Genomic DNA, 21,832 nt, shown 5'->3' with positions numbered 1-21,832 from the left:
TCCTGTTATTCCCTGCCCAACGTCCCTCTCCACATTTTTTTCTCATGTCCTGGAAGATCCCAGTTAGGCCACCCCAAAAGTTCTCCTACATTCCTAAATTCCTACAACCTCTGCTGCCCCCTTTCACCTCATAAAACAGAGGAACAGCAAGAAAATATTCCAAAAAAAAAAGAGCTTTGTGCTCAAAGTTTTCCAGGTTTTTCCAAAAAACAACAGGAGACTTGGGGTGTGAGATGCAGCATGACTTTAATGAGAGCAGAACAGCAGAATAAAAAAAGTACAAAGGGTGAGGAAACATTTCTATGATTCAACAAGAACTGTCATGGCTTTTCATCCTGGGATTCTTCTCTCGGAGCTGCTGTGGACTGAGACAACAAAGCGACAGAAAATAAAAATATTTTGCCGGAAACATCAAAGAATAAGACAAGCAAAGGCCAGGTTGGAGGAGCTCCCAGAGCTCCACGAACCTAAGGGGGAGTTGTGGATGTCTCCCACCACATCTGGAGCGGGATCGAGCGGGGCTCCAGCATTCCGGGGCGTTTTATCCCACATTTCCCTTAGCACGGCTCCCCAGGGCGGGAGCTATAGCGTTGGGACGGCCGTGTGTACCCAAACCCCCCAAACCCCCCAAATCCTCCAAATCCTGAGGAGGAACTCCCCGAGTTGATGGGCACTCCCTCCTCGCTCAGGATGCTGCCCACGGCGGCCGAGGTGGAGGATCCCACGGCGGTGTTCTGGGGGAAGGAGCTGAGGATGGGCCCGGGCAGGGTGACCACCACGGGCGAGGGCTGGATGACCACGGTGGAGTCCTGGCACTGCCTCACACAGGGCTCGTTGCAGCTGTTGGCCAGCGGGGTGGGGCCGCAGGACGTGGGGGCACAGAGGTCGTAGCAGGACATGGCGGCGGCCGCAGAAAATTCTGGAACACAGGAGCTGTGTTACACCCACATTTATCAGCACGACAGCAGCTTCCCAGGGGTTTATTCAGGATTGGGAGTTGAGAAGGAAATTTGATTTTTAGTGCTCTTTGTGTTCTGGACTTAGGTGAATTCTGTGCTTGGGCTCTGGGGGAGGCGTCACGCGACTCCAAACAGGCCCAAGAATTCACCACTAATATTTAATGTACAACCTTAAAACTTCCTTGGATCCCAGAATTGAATAAAGAACCATTTCATAAATAACCAATTTAATAAAGAATCAATTTAATAAGAACCCATTTAATAAATAACCCATTCAATAAAGTATCAATTTAATAAAGAACCCATTTAATAAAGAACTCACTTAATAAAGAACCCATTTAATAAATAACCTATTTAATAAAGAACCCATTTAATAAATAACCCATTCAATAAAGCATCAATTTAATAAAGAACCCATTTGATAAATAACCCACAGCCATTTAGCTGACGTGGTTAATTAATGGGGGCACCGAGGTCGTAGCAGGACATGGCTGTGGGGTGTGAGCCTGGAAGACAAGGAACGAGCTGTAATTAGTCACGTAATTAAGCTGTAGTGGTGATGGAAGACGGAATGAAGAGTTGGTCTGGGCTTGAAAGGAGGTTTAAGAGAAGCCCAGACCTCCCCACACCACCAAGGGCAGCTGTGCCTTGTCCTGAGCTCTCCTTTCCCACCACTCCTCCCGCAGGGGACACAAATCCAAGGAAAGACATTTCTAGGGATGGAGGGAGCACAGGGAGGAAAATCCAACCCTGCCACGGAGCAGAGCGAGGCAGAGGAGAGCTCTTTGTTCCAAAAACCAGGTATTTTTATTCCTTTTGAAGGAATTAAGTTGTTATCAGTTACATTCCATCTAAGCACAACAAATGGAACTCAACCAACAGCCATAAACAACGACGTGAGCACGGAATGGTAAAATAACTTTTTTTTCTGCCTCCAATCCAGCTGAGTCACTTCCCCACAACCCTTTTCCCCCAGCAGGCCTGAGCCATGATTTTACAAGGGTAAAAAGTTTATATTTTATATATTTTATACCTTCACAAGTAAATAAAGGTTTTTTCTTTGGGCAGAAAGAAAACTTTTTAATTTCTCTTCAGGGTGAAACAATAAAAAAAATCTAACAAAAACAAACAAACAAAAAACCAAATAAACAAACAAACAAACAAACAAACAACACTTAGAGATCTTTATAAAGGACTAAGAACACCCCAAAACAACAACAACAAAAATAAAATAGAATAAAAGCAGCCATCAAAGTGGCACTTTAGCATTTAAAACGAGGTCCAGACTCACCTGTTCCCGGGGTGAATGAGGCAGGAGAAGTGGATGGAAAAGGTTTCTGTCCCTAGGCTTTTATAGCACCACCAGAGCCCTCTCTTATGCATGGAATTCCATCAGCATCCCTCCTTTTGCATGCAAAAAACCCCCCCCCCAAACCCATCTGCTCCTGTTTGTTTCGAAATCTCCCCTTGGGATTTCTCCCTTTTCCTGCTCCCATTCCCATTCCAGAGCTTTCATCTTCGTTCCTGTGCTCGCGATTAATTGCTGGGGGAGGCTGTGGCGACTCGGCTGAATTACAGCATTAATTAAGTCGCCTCCTCGGGCCAGTGGACGTTTTAGGCTTGGTTTTAGTCATTAAGACACTGCTCCAGGGGCTTGTTGTGATGTTTACTCCTCGTTCAAGACTTCACTCCTTTAGGTGGATAATGCCATTTTAAAATTTATTTATTTTTCTGACGTGGAGCCTCAGCATTTCATTCCAAGCGTTACCACAAGATGTGGAGGAGATATTCCCAAATTTCCCACTTCCCACAGCTGAGAGGAGCAGCACTTTTCCCCTGAGGATTGCAAAGCTGGAAGAAAATTAAACCCAGAATTGCTGAGCAACAAAAACACGTTCTGAAATTCCTTTGGCCAAGCCACAGCCAATCCAGACATCCACAATCCTGCATTTCTTGACCCAAACATCAATTTTAATATCATTTCCATGCCTGAGTCACCCCCAAAATCTCAGGAAGTCGCCAGGATGCGCAGCAATTTTCACAACAAATTAAACGCAAAGCTGGATGCTGGAGATTAATTCAAATTTTGGGGTTTAGCGCCCGGCTCTTCATCCCATTTATCAGGGCTCAATTTGTCCCTGCTGGAAATTCCTGCATGGAAAGGATGCAAAAAAAAAAAAAAAAATCGGGATGGGGAGCACTCAGCGAAAGATGGGAATGAAGAGGCTTCGTACAAAGTCTGGGCTCAAAGGACTTCAAAGTTCCCAACGCTTCTCACTAATGGCTCGAATATGCAAAGTTTTGGCTCCCCGAGGTTGTGTGGAGATCTCGGCGCCCACATCCCCTGGGCAAGAGCCTCAGTCAGAGTCAGTGAGTCAGGAGCACTCAAAGGACTTCAACTAATTCAAGGTAAACACCTTCAGAAACTTCAATTATTTAATTAAACCTTTCTATAATTTATCTTTAAAAAAAAAAAAAAAAAAAAGTTAAGCCAAATCTTCGTCGTCTTAAAATCCTTTGAATCCTCCTATTTTTTCAGCAGGAAAATTCTCTTCTTTTTTTAGAATCTTTTCTATAAAATGCCTTTTTTTTTTTCTTGAAAAGGTTTTTCTAGAAAAGGTTTTTCTAGAAAAGATTTTTCTATGTAAGGAGAGTCCTTCTCCTTAAAAATCCCTACAACCCAAGAGCCCGTAATTTTTTTAGATAAGTCACAAAATCCATTCCTTCTGGTAGGAATCACTCCCAAGAAAAATTCGCTTCCCTTTCCTCCACAAAACTGAGATAACCCAGGAACGTTTCCTCCTCCTCTTCCTCCTCCTCCTCCTCCTCATCCTCCCCTCCGGGCGCACAAACTGCTGCTGTTGGAGGGGAGATCCCATCTGGGGAAAAGCCACACTGACATCCTGGCAGGGTTTCCAGTTCCCTAATTAACACGCGGAGTTCATCCAAGACATCCAGGGGAGGCAGGACACGGCGAGTCCCATTGATGGAGTTAATTTTCCACACTCAATTAACGCTCCCGGGACAGGTGAGGCACCAGCGAGTTGACAAATTACGGCGTGAATTGAAATTTGTTCGCGTCGTGTTGGCTCCGGAGCCCTGGGTGTGATGGAACAAAGGAATGGAATAAACCCCAAGTCCCGGAGATGAAAGAAGCTTTTAGGGAGGTTTTTCATCTCACGCCAGGCTGGTGCATAAACCATGAGCAGTTTAACTCCCAGCTCAACCTGCTGCAGACATTATTTGTATAACTGAGTTATTGGAACGCCCCAAACCTTCCCGACAAGAGAATTTCTTCCATTTTTTTCCCTCCCTAAACGGAGTGGTTTAATGCCTTCGGTGGCTGTTGTAAATCTAAATCAGATCCTGGGGGTGCTCTGAGTTCGCCACACTCCGGGCTGGACATTCCCAACATTCCCAACTCCCCCAGATTATTGATGATCTACTCAGTGATAAAGTTTCAAATAAGAAAAGGAAGGGAGGGAGGAAAAACCAACAGGAGACTCGGGAGATTATGATAAAATCATCATTTTATTAATCCCAACGAGAGGATTAAAGCCCTGCAAAGCACCGGGTGTCGGTGTGGGGGGAAAGGCTCAGCTCACGGGCAGAGCTCTTCTTCCACGTCCTAAATTTAAACTTTTACACCGGGTGGCACCAAATAGACCGAGCAGCCGAGCTGCCACCCGGATCAGGAACGCACGGGAGCGAAACGGGAGCGAAACGGGAGCGAAACGGGAGCGAAACGGGAGCGGTGGCCTCGCACCGGGAGCTGATGGACCCCGTCCAGGTGGAGCTGTGGGGGATCTGGCATCGCTTTTGGAACCGGGAGCTCAGTCCTGCTCCGGGGACGGGTCGGGATTCAGCATTCCTGGTTCCCTCTCCCGCTTTCCCCTCCCGTCTCAGCAGGGCCCGTAGAAGCCGCTGCGGGACGGGTTGTAACGCCGGTAGGACCGGCCGTAGCCACCACCCAAACCGGGGTAGCCAAAAGCCCCAAAGCCCAAGGAGGAACTGCCCGAGTTGATGGGGACACCCTCGGCGCTCAGAGCGCTGCCCACGGCCGCGGACGCCGAGGATCCCACGGCGGTGTTCTGGGGGAAGGAGCTGAGGATGGGCCCGGGCAGGGTGACCACCACGGGCGAGGGCTGGATGACCACGGTGGAATCCTGGCACTGCCTCACACAGGGCTCGTTGCAGCTGTTGGCCAGCGGGGTGGGGCCGCAGGACGTGGGGGGACATCGCTCGTAGCACGACATGGCTCGGGGTGAGGTCTGGAATACAGGAGCACACCTGAGTGCCAGGTGGGAGCGGTGTCACACCTGCCTTCACTCAGTTCTGTTATCGGGGCTGCGACTTCCCAAGGAACCTTTTAGGAGCTGAGGAGGAAACCAAACTCTTAAATAAAGAGAGACAAAAGCTGAAACGTCCTCTGTGCTGTCAGTGAACCGGGGAAGAACTGGCGGCAGAACAAAAGAAACAAACCTGCGTCATTAATTTAATTGCAGGATTTTGATTGCACGTCTGGAGAGAGCGGTGAGGAGGGAAACCCGACCACAAATGCGCCTGTGGAGAGGGAGAGCTGGAAAAATGAAAGGGAGGATTCGTTTGGAGGCTCCGGCTTTGCCTACAAAGAGGTACAAATGTCAATTTGTCATTAAGCAGCCTTGGAGAGGAGGTCTTTGAAATCCTTGCCGAAATCATTCCCAGCCAACTCATCCCTGGATGTGAGGAAAGGCAGGAGTTCCGTGCACATTCCTGGGTTTTATCCACACCACAGCAATAAAGCCCAAATTCTCGGGTTTCTAGGGGTGCTCAGCTCTGCTCCAGTTTTTCCCTTCTTTCCCTTCACCCCCACAATCCCTGATCCCACTTCCCAATATTCCAGGAGATGTCATTGCACTCCAGAACAAAAATTTCCACCCAGCTGACATTCCAGGATGGAAAAGACCCTCCAAGATAGAAAATGCTGCTGGAATATAACTGAGCTCCCGGATTTTCTGTTTTAACAAATAGTTGGAGTTTAAAAGGACCTTTAAAGATCCCAGAGTTCCAAGCCCTTGCACAGTTATTCCACCCATTCTTAATCTTTATTTTTTCTAGTATTTTCTATGTCATTTAACATGTCTGAAATCCCACGTTTGAATAAATTTCTATCACCGGTTCAAGGATCTCTATAACCAAGCCAGGACTCCAGAAATTCCAACAGCAAACCCCAACTTTTTTAAAAAATAAAAAGTCTCCCCCACCTTCCACCCCCAAAGAATCCAGAAACCAGCAGAACACTGTGGGAAAAAAAAAAAAAAAAAAAAAAAAAAAAAAGCAGATTATTAAAAGGCAAGAACTCGGCAAACAGAGAAAGAGAAGTGGATTTGAACTGACCTTGCTCACAAAAGAGGAAAGAGGGAAGAGAAGTGGTAGGAAGGAGTTGGGTTGAGTTGGTTTTTATACCTCAGCCCTGATGGCCTGGGGACCACAGACAGCCTTTGTACCTGGAATTAATTCCCAACGAGTATGTCCTGAATGTCAAATGTTCCACCTGATTAAATGTCTTTTCCTCACTGCTTATTTACTTTGTTTTTATTTCCTTATCTTCTGACAGGCAGATTCCGTCCTGCAGGTTTCTCTCATCTCGGGAATTAGGGACCAAATTTATTCCAGGGCCACCTTTCAGTCACAACAAAATCCAGACTCCGGCTTATGCTTGACTTTAGTCATAAAGAAAAATACTAAGAATGTCCATAATGTATAATTCATCATTCCGAGGTGTTCTTTTATTAAGGGTATGAGTGTAAATTCTTAATAAATTCCTGTCTCCACCGATGCTCACCGGGCTCTGCCTCAGTCGGGCGTCAGAACAATCTCAGTTCTGGGTTTAGGGAAAGCCCTGCCTAAAGAGCCCTGAAATCCCACAGAGCCCAGGCAGGAAAAGTCGGAATTGTGGAATTCAGAGACAAACGACCACTTTATCACATCAGATTCCGATGGTTTGGTGGTTTTCCATCTGGGTGATGCAGTTTGGGGCACAGCTGGAAGAACAAGGGGATTTTTAATCCTGATTTATCAGTTATTTTACAAAGGGAACCTCTAAACCCCTTCTGTGCCATCCCAGCTCACAAATGCCAGCGAGAATCGTGGAATCATGGAATGGTTTGGATGGGAAGGGACCTTAAAACTCATCCTGTGCCAGTCCAGGGCCAGGGACACTTCCCACCATCCAACCTGGCCTGGGACAATTCCAGAGGTGGGGAATCCATGGAATCACCTGTGCCAGGGTCTCACCACCCCCACAGGGAACAATTCCTTCCCAAATCCCACCTGAACCTCCCCTCTTTCCGTCTGACCCCTTTTCCCCTTGTCCTGCCACTCCAGGCTCTTGGAAATTTTCTCCCCGTGTTTCTCCTTGGCTCCTTCAGGTCCTGGAAGGCCAAAATTAGGTCACCCCAAAGCTTCTGCAAGCTTGGGAAGGTCCTCTGAGAATTTTTTTTTTTTTTTTTGGAGATGTGAACGTTTTAATTGGCAATTGTTTGTAACTGGGTCAGACTGGGAATGGCACTCAAAGAGTTTTGGCTCCTCTTGGATTTGATCTCGGATCCCAAGGCAGCCACAAGTGAAAAAATTGCTGAGGAGCTGGAAAAAAATAATTTGTCTTTATTAGACTGTGCTTGAAGTAATTTCACCTTGACATTATTAGAGTCGGTCTAAAAGTACCAGAAATTAAAAGTACCCATAAATTGGGAAGATGAAAGGATTTTTAATGGGTGGATGATGCTTCTCACGCAATGCCAGCCTAAACCTAGACTGGAAAACAAAAGCAGGACAATTCCTTTATCAAGAAAAGGTTCCATTTGCAAAAATATGTGTGGGAACTAATTAATGCAAAAAAAAAGAAGGTGCTTCAATAACCCCATGAAGTCAAAAATATCTGCTGAGTTATCACACCCATTTTTCCACCTGAACATCCAAAGGGGTTGTGGCTTCCAAATCACATTCACATTTTTCAGAAATTGTCTCTCTGGTGATTTCAGGCATTACAGGCAACGGATCAGAGCCTTAAAGGTACAAAATTCTGCTCGAATTGGAGCTGAGCACCTCCACTCAATAAAAACTTCAATATTCTGCACCCCTGCCATGCTGGCCTGGGAAGGTTCCAGAAATTTTTTTTTTCCCCCCCGTTTTTCCCTTTAAATCTGCGAGGGTGAATTTTGGGGTTTATTTCCCCTTATCCAGACTCTTCACTTTCTCAAATTCCCCTCCTTCAGCCCTCATGCTCCTCATCCATTTGCACCATGGGTTTAATAGATAAATATATAGAATAGATTAAATAGATCAAATTGATTACATAGATTAAATAGATTAAATGCTCTGTTGGTGGTAGATACAGAATACATATTTTCAAACCCCATACACATATTTTAATAAAAATAGATTTAAATTGGCTTTTAAGCCCCATGCTTTTTAATTTAACACCGTAATAAAATTGTTATGACACAGAAACTTTCTGTGTAACATTTCTATCAGCGAGTGCCAAACCTGGGGCGTCACTTCAGCTCCCTGTATTTGTTTTTATTTACAAAAAAATCAGAAAAAAATTCCTCTCATCACAAATGTAACTTCAGCGGTTCTGCCTGGCGGATCCCGGGGAACAACTCATCCCACCAATCCCTCCAATGATTTTTTTTTTTTGGAAAATTCACCCATGGAAACCTTTCCAAGCCCAGGTTCCCCTCGGTCTGGGATTTTTCCCTTTGCCATCTTTCATTTTTTTGGTGTTTTCTGGCGGCAGAGGGGCAGCCTCGATCTCTGCTGGCTGCCACCAGGGAAGGGCTGGAGCTCTGCCTGCGAGGTTTGGGATGGATATTTGTGGAAAATTCTTCCCCCAGAGGGTTCTGGGCCCTGGCCGGGCTCGCCAGGGAATGGGCACGGCCCCAAAGCTGCCACAGCTCCGGGAGTTTGGACAACGCTCCCAGGGACGTTTTGGGATTTGGGATTTTCATTCCTGTGCAGGACCAGGAGCTGGATTAATTTACCCTTGAGGATATTCCGGGATTCTATCCCATCTTTGTGCTAAACTCTTCTCCCCACAAATTCTCAAATTTACAAGCAAATGATTTTTAATGAACTTTAAACATAAAATGTTTTGTAAGAGAGCACCACCTCCTGTGCCTGTTCTGTGGACATTTGGACTGGCTCCACACCTGAATGCCAGGAGCCTTCAAATATTTATATCTCAGTTCCAGGAAGATTTAATTTGCAAATAGATTTTATTTCACAGCTTTATTTTTCTTGGGTCTCCTTTGGTTGCCACAATGGCAAGTATTGCTTCTGCCATATTCATATTCATTCAGATCCTCAAGGGTTTCAAAGATGCCAAACAGGGGACAAGATCTAAAATCTCTCAAGCTTAAATATCACAATTGTACTTTTAAATACAGAGGTGGGATTTAAAAATTGGGGGAAAAAAACCCTAGAAGAAAAGTGTATTTGTGAACCTGTTCAGTGATTCTCAAGAGTGTAAAAACCAATGGAATTATTCTTATCAGGTGAGTTGTGGTGACTTTTGGATGCACACTTCCCTCTGGGAAATCCTTGCATAGATTTTCACATAATTCTGCCCCGAGGAGAGGTAAAAAGGAGAGAAAAACCACAACGAAACTGAAAATCAGATGCAACATCAGTTTAATGATAAAAAGTCAAGTAGCATTCAGCAAAAACAAAGGGAAAATATTTATGTATGAAGGGAAAAGAAGACGCTGAAACCATTCCAGCTGAGAGACAGCAAGCAAGACTCCACCTTTCCTCAATTCCTGAGCAAAACCCCTCCGCTGGCTGCTGGCAATTACAGCGTTAAACCACGCCAGCGCGAAACGCGAGCTCAGAAACAAGGAAATTCATCAAAAGCAAGACTTTCAAAGATGAAACAGCTTGGCCACGTGTCCAGACAGAACCTCCCTCCCTCCTTCCTTGGCTGGAGGGGGCCCAAGGGCTGTGGAAACGCTGGCCAGCAGCTCCAGCCTCAGTCGGGCCCCGGGCTCGGGGCTTCCTGGGGGAGGCTCTCGCTGGACGTGCGGCCCGGCTCTAGCAGGGCAGGCACCTGCGGCCGCAGTAGCGGCCACCAAGGCCAGAGAGCCCCGAGAGCCCAAAGCCCCCCGAGTTGATGGGCACTCCCTCCTCGCTCAGGATGCTGCCCACGGCGGCCGAAGTGGAGGATCCCACGGCGGTGTTCTGGGGGAAGGAGCTGAGGATGGGCCCGGGCAGGGTGACCACCACGGGCGAGGGCTGGATGACCACGCGGGAGTCCTGGCACTGCCGCACACAGGGCTCGTTGCAGCTGTTGGCCAGCGGGGTGGGGCCGCAGGGCCGGCACAGGTCGTAGCAGGACATGGCTGTGGCTGCGGGAGCACCTGGGGACACGGAGGGAAAGCAGGCACGGATGGAGACGCTGCTCGCTGCAGAAAGAGCAGAGCCCCCAAAGAAGGGACGGCCTGGAGAGGGAGGTGGAAGGGGAGATCCAACAGCCCTGAGCCCAAAGTGTTCCCTGCAGAGAAATCCCAACATCTCCCACCTGTGCCCAGTAAAAAACAACCACAGAACCCCGGTGAGAGCGGGATCGAGGAGAAAGACTCAGAGAGTCTCTCTGCGGAGAAACAAAGATTCCATTGAGGTGCAGGGAGGAAGGGAAGAGGAAGAGAAGAGCGAGGCTGAGAGCCTTGGAGCTCACCTGTGTCACCGAGGAGGAGAAGGCAGGAGAGCTGGGTGAGGGATCCTGAGCTTGCTCTGCCTTTTATACTGCCCCACACAGCCCCGGGCCCACGGGCACCCTCAGCACAGGGAATGTGTTTACCAAGCTTCTCTCGCATGCAAAACATCCCCATTAGAGAAATGGGGACATTGCAACGCTGCTTTTCCATTTCCCTGTGCAGGACGTGCCCAGTCAGCCTCCCAGGCTCCTTTCAAGTGCCAGGATTAGAGACCAAAACGTGTCCAGGGGCGATGCCACGTCAGCAGGGCTGGGTGATGCAGCCAGAGCTGAGGAGTGTCCAACATCCCAAATAATTCCAGCCCTGTCCCTTCAGGGCAGGACTTTAAAGTGTTTCCTGATGATGGGGGCAGGCTCCCCAGGGTCCTGAGGTTCCAGGCTGACCATTCCCCTGCGAGGGTCGGCTCTGTCCTTCACCCTCTCCCGTTGGGCATCGCTGCCCTCCTGGCCTTGGCAGGTTTGGGGCAGCCATCCCTGGAGGTGTCCAAGGGCAAACTGGACGTGGCACTCAGTGGTCAGGGCTTGGTGACACAAAGTGGGGATCGGTCACAGGCTGCACTCGATGTTCTTCTAGGAGAATTTTCCCAATCTCAGAGGAGGGATCAGCCCCAGTCCAGCCCCGTGCTGCCAATGTCCAGCAGGGAACACAGATCTGTCCCTGCACATGGAAGTCGTGCCCTGGAGAGGCAGGGACTGGCACCAGATGGTCAGTGGGGACAGTCCAGAGCCCTGGCTGCATCACCCGGCCCTGCTGACAAATCATTTTCCCCTGGAAATGTTTTGGCCTCTAATCCTGGCACTTGAAAGGAGCCTGGGAGGCTGACTGGGCACGTCCTGCACAGGGAAATGGAAAGGCAGCGTTGCAGGGCAAAAATAAAAACACTAATTTTTGTAATTGGGATGTTTTGCATGCGAGATGAGCTTGGTAAACACATTCCCCGTGCAAAGACTGTCCCTGGGCCCGGGGCTGTGTGGGGCAGTATAAAAGGCAGAGCTCAAGTGCAGGTCCCTCATCCACTTCTGCCTTCTCCTCCTCGGTGAAACAGGTGAGTGCTTTCCTCTGTTTCCATTTCTTTTCCTCTGTCTCCTCTGACTTCCACGGGGGCTTTGCCTCAGTTAAGTTTTGCTGGGGCACTTGGTGATCATCACCATCCTCTGTGCCACGCTGGAGGGAGGTGGGAGAAGGTCTTGTCTGTGTTTTTAGGAGCCTTTTGGGGACTGCAATTCCTTCTCCTTCCCACTTCCCTCTCCAGGCCGTCCCTTCTTTGCGGGCTCTGCTGTTTCTGCAGCGAGCAGCGTCTCCATCCGTGCCTGCTTTCCCTCCGTGTCCCCAGGTGCTCCCGCAGCCACAGCCATGTCCTGCTACGACCTGTGCCGGCCCTGCGGCCCCACCCCGCTGGCCAACAGCTGCAACGAGCCCTGTGTGCGGCAGTGCCAGGACTCCCGCGTGGTCATCCAGCCCTCGCCCGTGGTGGTCACCCTGCCCGGGCCCATCCTCAGCTCCTTCCCCCAGAACACCGCCGTGGGATCCTCCACCTCGGCCGCCGTGGGCAGCATCCTCAGCGAGTCCGGGGTCCCCATCAACTCGGGGGGCTTTGGGCTCTCGGGGCTCTCTGGCCTTGGTGGCCGCTACTGCGGCCGCAGGTGCCTGCCCTGCTAGAGCCGGGCCGCACGTCCAGCGAGAGCCTCCCCCAGGAAGCCCCGAGCCCGGGGCCCGACTGAGGCTGGAGCTGCTGGCCAGCGTTTCCACAGCCATTGGGCCCCCTCCCAAGAGGGAGGGAAGCGTGGCCAGCTGAGGCTTCAGCCTCTCCTGCTTTCTTCTGTGCCTCCCCGGGCGCTGCTCTGCAAGCCTGGAGCACGCAGACCACAGTGTGGCCACTGCTGGCCAGGGCAGCCTGGCCCGGGGCTCTGCCCACCCCTTGCTTTGTTTCTGTCTGCACACTCAATAAAGTTCACTCTGCATTGGCACTGGAGGCTCCTGCAGTTCCTTCTGCTTTGGGATCTGCAGCTAAAGCTGCTCCATGGGGGAGGTCACAAAATCACCATTTTGGGGGCTGGAATGCAATTCCTGGGGTCATGTGGCCCAACCCTCTGGTCAGGTGGGACAACCTTGAGGGATCTGCTTTGGATGCCAACAGCTTCTCGATGTTTCCATGATTGACACCCCTCAACCTCCTTGGTCCGTGCCTTTCATCGCTCCGTAGAAAAATATTTCCTGGAACAATTTCCACGGCTTGTACCCTGCCCACAACAGAGTCCCAAGGAGTTGTGACCCTCAGTTTTGCCACCACAGTGTCCCCTGTGCCCTCCTGTCCCCCCTGAAGGTGCCAGCCGTGCTCAGGGGTTCACAGGAGACGTTGGGGAGGGAGAGAGCATCTCTCAAGGGTTGAGCTGTTGTGAGGTTGGTGATGCAGAGGAGGACAAGGTGCCTCTGCTTCCTCCCACATCTTCTGCTCCCTGCCATTCAGTGAACAACGGAATCCTGAATAATCAAGTTGGAAGGGACGCACAAATCATCAAATCCCACTCCTGGCCTTGTACAGAGAGCCCAAAATCCCACTCTGTGCCTGAGAGCATTGTCCAAACACAAGAAGTGACCCTCACTCTGCCTGGAGAGAACAGAGGGGTCAGATACAATTCCAGGGAGGGAAGGGAGGGGTCAGAGACCATTCCATGACGGAATGGATGGTTCAGAGACCATTCCATCATGGAATGGAGGGCTCAGAGACCGTTCCATGATGGAATGGAGGGCTCAGAGACCATTCCAGGCAGCCCCTCGGTGCCGACCATGGGACCCTGCATGTCTGAGTGTGCTGACACCATGGCAGAGAAACCTCTGATCTCGCTGTCTGCTCGCCTCCAGTGTTGTCCCGCTGACATTCCCAGACCCTGCATCCCTCTGATGGGTGTGGACGTCTCCTTGGAGAGGTCTGCAGGCTCTCTCCACACCCTGCTACCAAATTTGAGTATAGGCTCCAAGAAGGGGTTTGGAGATTTGGGGATGGAGAAGGAACAGTGGGAAAAGCCCAACACGGACACCTGGTGCTGGGTGGAGCAGAATTAGGGTGTGTTGGAGAGGACTTTCTGCTTTTCAAACATCCTCCTGTTGCCTCCAGGATGCTGGGGGCTCTCCACGAAGGCATGGACAGGCAGAAAGCAAGTGGATTTGTCTGGATGTTGAATTCTTGATTCTTCAGAGTGCCCAAGGTGACAGGGAAGTTTCCACCCAGCTCTAATGGAGACGACAATTTGGTTACGTGGTGGATGAGCTGACTCCTGTCATAGAAAACACATTTTTAAGCCTGGCTTGTTATTTTAGGGCTGCCGGAAAAAATTGTCCTGACCATCCTGAGAATCCTAAAGTGAGGCCCTGGAGGGCAAAGGGCCTGGTGTCCCCTGGTGAAATAGGACAGTCACCAGCCCTGGCTGCATCACCCAGCCCTGCTGATGTGGCATTGCCCCCTGGACACGTTTTGGTCTCTAATCCTGGCACTTGAAAGGAGCCTGGGAGGCTGACTGGGCACGTCCTGCACAGGGAAATGGAAAAGCAGCGTTGCAATGTCCCCATTTCTCTAATGGGGATGTTTTGCATGCGAGAGAGGCTTGGTAAACACGTTCCCTGTGCTGAGGGTGCCCGTGGGGCTGTGTGGGGCAGTATAAAAGGCAGAGCAAGCTCAGGATCCCTCACCCAGCTCTCCTGCCTTCTCCTCCTCGGTGACACAGGTGAGCTCCAACCACCTTCCCCTTCTCCTTCTCCTTCTCCTTCTCCTTCTCCTTCTCCTTCTCCTTCTCCTTCTCCTTCTCCTTCTCCTTCTCCTTCTCCTTCTCCTTCTCCTTCTCCTTCTCCTTCTCCTTCTCCTTCTCCTTCTCCTTCTCCTTCTCCTTCTCCTCCTTCTCCTTCTCCTTCTCCTTCTCCTTCTTCCCCTTCTCCTTCTCCTTCTCCTTCTCCTCCTCTTTGTCTTTGCCTTCATCTCTGCCCTCTCTCCTGAGCCCTTCTCTCCCAGTCCCAGCTCCCAGGCTCTGCTCACTGGGCCGAGCTGGGAGAAACTCCTGGGCTCTTTGGGGATGGGGTTCCTGATCCTTTCTCCCTCCCCATTCCCCGTCCCCTCTCTCTGGGCTCTGCTCTTTCTCACACTCTGCCCGTGCCTCCCGCAGGTGCTCCCGCAGCCACAGCCATGTCCTGCTACGACCTGTGCCGGCCCTGCGGCCCCACCCCGCTGGCCAACAGCTGCAACGAGCCCTGTGTGCGGCAGTGCCAGGACTCGCGGGTCATCATCGAGCCCTCGCCCGTGGTGGTCACCCTGCCCGGGCCCATCCTCAGCTCCTTCCCCCAGAACACCGCCGTGGGATCCTCCACCTCGGCCGCCGTGGGCAGCATCCTCAGCGAGTCCGGGGTCCCCATCAACTCGGGGGGCTTTGGGCTCTCGGGGCTCTCTGGCCTTGGTGGCCGCTACTGCGGCCGCAGGTGCCTGCCCTGCTAGAGCCGGGCCGCACGTCCAGCGAGAGCCTCCCCCAGGAAGCCCCGAGCCCGGGGCCCGACTGAGGCTGGAGCTGCTGGCCAGCGTTTCCACAGCCCTTGGGCCCCCTCCGAAGAGGGAGGGAAGCGTGGCCAGCTGAGGCTTCAGCCTCTCCTGCTTTCTTCTGTGCCTCCCCGGGCTCTGCTCTGCAAGCCTGGAGCACGCAGACCACAGTGTGGCCACTGCTGGCCAGGGCAGCCTGGCCCGGGGCTCTGCCCACCCCTTGCTTTGTTTCTGTCTGCACACTCAATAAAGTTCACTCTGCATTGAACTGGAGCCTCCTGCAGTTCCTGCCCTGCTGGGATGTGCAGCCCATGGGGCTCCGTGGGGCTGTGGTGGCCTGGGGGGGTTTGGGTGGTCCAGGGCCACTGATGGACCTTGCTCACAGCTGGGCGAGGTGAGAACCTGCAAGGGCCACTGAAGTCACTGCAGTGCCACGGGGCAGTGGAGGGAGTGTGGCCTTGTGTGAGTGTGACAGAGTGGCCAGGACGTGCCCCAGGGGACACCTGAGCCACGACAGAGGTTGGGCAACTTCCACCTGATGAGTCAAGCCCCGATGGTTTCTGTGCCAGTTTCATCCACTTGCCCGAGGCCATGCTTGTGTTTTACCACTACAATTGGACCTTTCCTCTCCTTCCTTCCTTCAAGCACTTCTGCCAGCCCCTGGATACCAAGGGAGCCCCAAACAAGTTGAAGGGACATTCAGTGCCACTGCCAAAGTCAGCCTGATGTCCCGTTTTCTTTTCCTGCAGTCTGTGGAGTGTTTCTCCCTGGGGAATGGGGTGTGCCTGGCCCTGCAGTCGTCTTGGGACAGTCCCTGGCTGCTCCTCTTGCCCTCTTTTGGGTGTCAATGGCTGAAATAAAGCGATCCTGCCAAGTTCCTCTGTCTTTTTATCCACTGTGGAAATGCCCTCCTATGGTCGGACTCACAGCTGGTCTGTGGGCCAGAAAGGATTAATGAATAATGTTTATTTCTGAAAGATATTCCTTACCAAGGCCGTTGGCATGGAGACCAAGAAGAGAAGAAGGAGATAGGTGGAAAAGGAAAACCTGCAGCTGGGAAAAGCATTTTTAGAAAAGTTTTGTGAAGAACAAGTGGAGATGCTTTTACACCAGTGAACTTTATGCGGGTTTGTTGTAACCAATGAATAAAGTGTAAACTTCGTGGAGGGTATAAAAGACAGTTTGCTGTGCTAATAAACAGATATTAGCCTGAAATGCAGCGCACCCACCTCAACAGCCAACCCCTCCCATCCCTGTGTGAGCCAGGAGGGGACCTTGGCAGCAACGGGGACAAAATGGAACCAGGGAAGGGAGGCAACACCCCCAGGACACCCTGAGGCTCCACGGAGACCCTCGGTGGGGAGAGCTGGGTCGGGGGGAAGGAGGCAGGGCTGGAAATGCCTTTGGTGCATTCCTTCCACGTTGTGCCTGTGGAAGGGATGGCAGTGGAAATGCCATGGATGGAAGCGTGGGGCGTGTTTTGAAGGGAATCTCTCTGCTGGGTCTGCCCTGGCACTCCTGGGGTTTCCCTCTGAATGTGTTGGGTTGGAGAAACTTCTCCTGCCAAGCTGAGAGCTCTCTTCATCCTCCTGGGTGAGGAATCTGGCTTGGACCTGTGGGATTTACGATTTTTCTGTCTCTGGGACAGGAGTTTCACCCCCTTTGCCACCAGACGTGTCGGGTGGTGGTGCCCGAGCGGGGCTGTCACCTCTCCTGGTGCCACCAGCTCGTGTCCTACCCCAGGAAATGCAGCTCAGAGTGTGGAATCCTTCCCTTGCCGGGCATCTCTGGGGACATCCTGGCCCTTGCTGCTCCCCAGGCTGGGTTTGCTGGGCACTGCCTGCCCTCAGGTGCTCCCTGTGTCCTGCTTGGAAATATTCCCGAGTGTTTGGGACCGTGGGTGGGGTCTGGCCAGAGGCAGGGGGGAAACAGAAGTGGAGGGATGGACGTGAGGGATAGAAGGAGGAAGAGTTTTGAAGTCAGATGTTCTCATTAGGAAGTGTTTTCTGCAAGATAATGACCCTGACGAAGATTTGTTGTTGGCAGAGCAGCGTCCTTCCTTCTGGAGCAGTCTTGTTGTGTTGATTGGAGAACTCCAGGCGATGCTGGAAGAGGTGAAACACAGAAGAAACGAGATAATTTCTTCTAAAGGCAATGTGAGATCCCAAAGAAAGTTCAAAACCAACCCATGAAGTCTCTCTGATGAATAAATTATGTCTAAGAAGGCTTGAAAGGACTTGGAGTCACAGAGAGCAAGGTTGACGGCCAGTCCCCACCAAAGCCAGCCCTTTAATCCTGAATTTATAATAAAAAAACCTGCATTTGTTACTCCAAAGGCTCAGAGCTGCCTCAGGAGGGGAAGGTGCTGACATCACCTGGAAATACAGCACCACTCCACCCAGCTGGCTGAAACATCAGCCTGGTTCTGGTGGAAAAATACCCTAAAAACATTTTGGCCTCTAATGCTGGCACTTGAAAGGAGCCAGTTTGGCTGAATGGGGACGTCCTGCACAGGGAAATGAAAAGGCAGAGTTGCAGGGAACATAAACAACCTCGAGTTTGCTTAATTGGGGATGCTTTGCATAAAATATGAGCTTGTTGGTAAACACGTTCCCTGCACAAAGGCGCGTCTGGGCCCGGGGCTGTGTGGGGCAGTATAAAAGGCAGAGCAAGCTCAGGATCCCTCACCCAGCTCTCCTGCCTTCTCCTCCTCGGTCACACAGGTGAGCTCCAAGGCTCTCAGCCTCGCTCTTCTCTTCCTCTTCCCTTCCTCCGTGCACCTCAATGGAATCTTTGCTTCTCCGCAGAGAGACTCTCTGAGTCTTTCTCCTCGATCCCGCTCTCACCGGGGTTCTGTGGTTGTTTTTTACTGGGCACAGGTGGGAGATGTTGGGATTTCTCTGCAGGGAACACTTTGGGCTCAGGGCTGTTGGATCTCCCCTTCCACCTCCCTCTCCAGGCCGTCCCTTCTTTGCGGGCTCTGCTGTTTCTGCAGCGAGCAGCGTCTCCATCCGTGCCTGCTTTCCCTCCGTGTCCCCAGGTGCTCCCGCAGCCACAGCCATGTCCTGCTACGACCTGTGCCGGCCCTGCGGCCCCACCCCGCTGGCCAACAGCTGCAACGAGCCCTGTGTGCGGCAGTGCCAGGACTCCCGCGTGGTCATCCAGCCCTCGCCCGTGGTGGTCACCCTGCCCGGGCCCATCCTCAGCTCCTTCCCCCAGAACACCGCCGTGGGATCCTCCACTTCGGCCGCCGTGGGCAGCATCCTGAGCGAGGAGGGAGTGCCCATCAACTCGGGGGGCTTTGGGCTCTCGGGGCTCTCTGGCCTTGGTGGCCGCTACTGCGGCCGCAGGTGCCTGCCCTGCTAGAGCCGGGCCGCACGTCCAGCGAGAGCCTCCCCCAGGAAGCCCCGAGCCCGGGGCCCGACTGAGGCTGGAGCTGCTGGCCAGCGTTTCCACAGCCCTTGGGCCCCCTCCCAAGAGGGAGGGAACCGTGGCCAGCTGAGGCTTCAGCCTCTCCTGCTTTCTTCTGTGCCTCCCCGGGCCCTGCTCTGTAAGCCTGGAGCACGCAGACCACAGTGTGGCCACTGCTGGCCAGGGCAGCCTGGCCCGGGGCTCTGCCCACACCTTGCTTTGTTTCTGTCTGCACACTCAATAAAGTTCACTCTGCATTGAATTGGAGCCTCCTGCAGTTCCTGCCCTGCTGGGATGCCCCCACTGACCCTAACCCTAACCCTAACCCTAACCCTAACCCTAACCCTAACCCTAACCCTAACCCTAAACCTAACACCTCACCCTAACCCTAACCCTAACCCTAACCCTAACCCTAACCCTAACCCTAACCCTAACCCTAACCAATATAACCCTAACCCTAACCCATATAACCCTAACCCTAACCCTAAGCCTAACCCAAAACCTAACCCTAACCCTAACCCTAACCCTAACCATAACCCAAACCATAACCCTAACCCTAACCCTAACCCTAACCCTAACCCTAACCCTAACCCTAACCCTAACCCTAACCCTAACCCTAACCCTAACCCTAACCCTAACCCTAACCCTAATAACCCTAACCCTAACCCTAACCCTAACCTTAACGCAAATAACCCTAACCCTAACCATAACCCTAACCCAAATAAACATAAACCTAACACTAACTCTAGCCCTAACCCTAACCCAAATAATCCTAACCCTAACACTATCCCTAACGATAACCCTAACCTGAACCCTAACCCTAACCCTAACCCTAACCCTAACCCTAACCCTAACCCTAACCAAACCCTAACCCTAACCCTAACCCTAACCCTAACCCTAACCCTGACCCTAACGCAAATGACCCTAAGCAAAACCATAACCCTAACCCAAATAAACATCAACCTAACACTAACTCTAACCCTAACCCTAATCCAAATAACCCTAACCCTAACCCTAACCCAAACCCAAATAATCCTAACCCCAACCCTAACCCTAACCCTAACCCTAACCCTAACCCTAACCCTAACCCTAACCCTAACTCTAACCCTAACCAAACTCTAACCCTAACGCTAACCCTAACCCTAACCCTAACCCTAACCCTAACCCTAACCCTGACCCTAACCCTAATGCAAATAACTCTAAGCCAAACCATAACCCTAACCCAAATAAACATAAACCTAAGACTAACTCTAACTCTAACCCTAATCCAAATAACCCTAACCATAACCCTAACCCAAATAATCCTAACCCTAACTCTAGCCCTAACCATAACCCTAACCTTAACCCTAACCCTAAACCTAACCCTAACCCTAACCCTAACCCTAACCCTAACCCTAACCCTAACCCTAACCCTAACCATAACCCTAATAACCCTAACCTTAACCCAAATCATAACCCTAACCCAAATAACTCTAACCCTAACCCTAACCCTAACCCTAACCCTAACCCTAACCCCAACCCTAACTCAAATAACCCTAAGCCAAACCATAACCCTAACCCAAATAAACATAAACCTAACACTAACTCTAACCCTAACCCTAATCCAAATAGCCCTAACCATAACCCTAACACTAACCCTAACCCTAACCCTAACCCTAACCCTAACCCTAACCCTAACCCTAACCCTAACCCTAACCCTAACCCTAACCCTAACCCGAATAACCCTAACCTTAACCCAAACCATAACCCTAACCCAAATAACTCTAAGCCTAACACTAACCCTAACCCTAACCCTAACTCTGCATTGAACTGGAGCCTCCTGCAGTTCCTGCCCTGTTGGGATGCCCCCTCTGACCCTAACCCTAACCCTAACCCTAACCCTAACCCTAACCAAACCCTAATCCTAACCCTAACCCTAACCCTAACCCTAACCCTGCTCCATGGGGATGTGATGCCCGGGGACGGTTTGGGTGGGAATGGAGGGAATGTGGCTTTGTGTGAGCACACAGTGACCAGGAATGCTCCAGGGGACACCTGAGTCTGGTTGGACATTGGGTTCCAGTTGACGAGGCAAAACATTGACCTTGCAGAAGAGATTTCTGTGCAGATTTTCAGGCACCTTCCTAAAGCCTTCATTGTGCATTTCCAGCTGCAAATGGTTGTTTTCCTCTCCTGCATCCAAGCACAGCATCCAAACCCTGGAGCACAGGGACAACCCGGTCCTGAGGTGACATGTAGCACCCAGGGCAGGTGAGCAGACAGAAATGTGAGTCCTGTGCCAGACATTGGCACAGTGGGAATGGACTGAGCATGGGTCACTCTCCTGGAGGAACCCCAGAATCCTCAAGGTTGGAAAAAAGCTCCAGGATCAGGTGGCACAGGAGATTTCTGCAGGTCTGCTCCTTCAGGACATGGTGACACACAGCATGACTCCTCAGCAATTGACGTTTCTGACCACAGGACAGTTTTAGTGGAGGGGGTAAAGTGCTTCCACTGCTGTGGGAAATGGATTTGTAGAGAGTTCTCAGGGCCTGACAGAAGGCTCACACAGTATGCATCAGAGTGCAAACTTGGAGATAAAAAATCCTGACTTAGAACTGCCGTGGAATAGGCAACACCTCTCAGCTGCCCCATCTCTGGGTCAGAAAAGTATGGAAGGGGGTTTACAGCTGGTCTGTGAGCCAGAGAGGGTTAATGGATAAGGTTTATTTCTGAAAGGAATTTTACCTAAGCCATTGGTATGGAGACCAAAAAGAGAAGGAAGAAAAAGAGATAAATGAGAAGAAACCTGCAGGTGGGAAAAGTGTTTTTAGAAAAGTTTTGTGAAAAACAGAGGTGGAAATGCTTTTACACCAATGGACGTTATGTTGATCTCTTGTAACCAAGGAATAAACTGGAAATTTTGTAGAGTGTATAACAGCCAGCATGCTGTTCTAATAAAAAAATATTAGTCTTCTGAAATGTACTATGTCCCTTCATGTGTCATGTCCTCTCCAACAGCAACAGGAAAGGATAAAATCCAACACACTGCTCCTTTCTGGGCCTGGGTACAGTCCCTGGCCATGTCACTGTCACTGCTGCTCTCTCTCAGAGAAGGGATCATGGTCCCTGTGTGTCCATCCCTGTCCCATGTCCACGTTACACCCACCCTCAGCTTGTCCCCCACCTGTGTCCTGGCTCAGGTG

The 21,832-nt window shown here is 51.1% G+C and overlaps 6 protein-coding genes across 6 annotated transcripts; 3 read left to right on the top strand and 3 right to left on the bottom strand.

Moving 5' to 3' along the window:
- Positions 1-557: 557 nt before the first annotated feature.
- Positions 558-899, bottom strand: LOC148220789 (feather keratin 4-like). Its single transcript, XM_088154791.1, has one exon. It carries the CDS (start codon positions 897-899, stop codon positions 558-560), a length of 342 nt encoding a protein of 113 aa, XP_088010917.1.
- Positions 900-4,861: 3,962 nt separating this feature from the next.
- LOC106863313 (feather beta keratin-like) lies at positions 4,862-5,215 on the bottom strand. Its single transcript, XM_014892730.2, has one exon. The coding sequence runs from the start codon at positions 5,213-5,215 to the stop codon at positions 4,862-4,864; it is 354 nt and encodes a 117-aa protein (XP_014748216.1).
- Positions 5,216-10,034: 4,819 nt separating this feature from the next.
- Positions 10,035-10,340, bottom strand: LOC106863314 (feather keratin 1). Its single transcript, XM_014892732.2, has one exon. The coding sequence runs from the start codon at positions 10,338-10,340 to the stop codon at positions 10,035-10,037; it is 306 nt and encodes a 101-aa protein (XP_014748218.2).
- A 1,730-nt stretch (positions 10,341-12,070) lies between these two features.
- LOC148220788 (feather keratin 1-like) lies at positions 12,071-12,376 on the top strand. The gene has a single exon (XM_088154790.1). The coding sequence runs from the start codon at positions 12,071-12,073 to the stop codon at positions 12,374-12,376; it is 306 nt and encodes a 101-aa protein (XP_088010916.1).
- Positions 12,377-14,891: 2,515 nt separating this feature from the next.
- On the top strand, positions 14,892-15,197 carry LOC148220787 (feather beta keratin-like). The gene has a single exon (XM_088154792.1). The coding sequence runs from the start codon at positions 14,892-14,894 to the stop codon at positions 15,195-15,197; it is 306 nt and encodes a 101-aa protein (XP_088010918.1).
- Positions 15,198-18,296: 3,099 nt separating this feature from the next.
- Positions 18,297-18,602, top strand: LOC148220786 (feather keratin 1). The gene has a single exon (XM_088154789.1). The coding sequence runs from the start codon at positions 18,297-18,299 to the stop codon at positions 18,600-18,602; it is 306 nt and encodes a 101-aa protein (XP_088010915.1).
- The last annotated feature ends 3,230 nt before the right edge of the window (positions 18,603-21,832 follow it).

The sequence above is a fragment of the Sturnus vulgaris genome, chromosome 31, assembly GCF_052056855.1.
Source record: "Sturnus vulgaris isolate bStuVul1 chromosome 31, bStuVul1.hap1, whole genome shotgun sequence".
NCBI classification, from domain to species: domain Eukaryota; kingdom Metazoa; phylum Chordata; class Aves; order Passeriformes; family Sturnidae; genus Sturnus; species Sturnus vulgaris.
The sequence above is the reverse complement of the archived record's forward strand: the minus strand, read 5'-3'. Positions and strand labels throughout refer to the sequence as shown.

Excerpts from the sequence above, each read along its gene's own strand:
- LOC148220789 (XM_088154791.1), bottom strand. The coding sequence starts at position 899 with ATGTCCTGCTACGACCTCTGTGCCCCCACGTCCTGCGGCCCCACCCCG.
- LOC106863313 (XM_014892730.2), bottom strand. The coding sequence starts at position 5,215 with ATGTCGTGCTACGAGCGATGTCCCCCCACGTCCTGCGGCCCCACCCCG.
- LOC106863314 (XM_014892732.2), bottom strand. The coding sequence starts at position 10,340 with ATGTCCTGCTACGACCTGTGCCGGCCCTGCGGCCCCACCCCGCTGGCC.
- LOC148220788 (XM_088154790.1), top strand. The coding sequence starts at position 12,071 with ATGTCCTGCTACGACCTGTGCCGGCCCTGCGGCCCCACCCCGCTGGCC.
- LOC148220787 (XM_088154792.1), top strand. The coding sequence starts at position 14,892 with ATGTCCTGCTACGACCTGTGCCGGCCCTGCGGCCCCACCCCGCTGGCC.
- LOC148220786 (XM_088154789.1), top strand. The coding sequence starts at position 18,297 with ATGTCCTGCTACGACCTGTGCCGGCCCTGCGGCCCCACCCCGCTGGCC.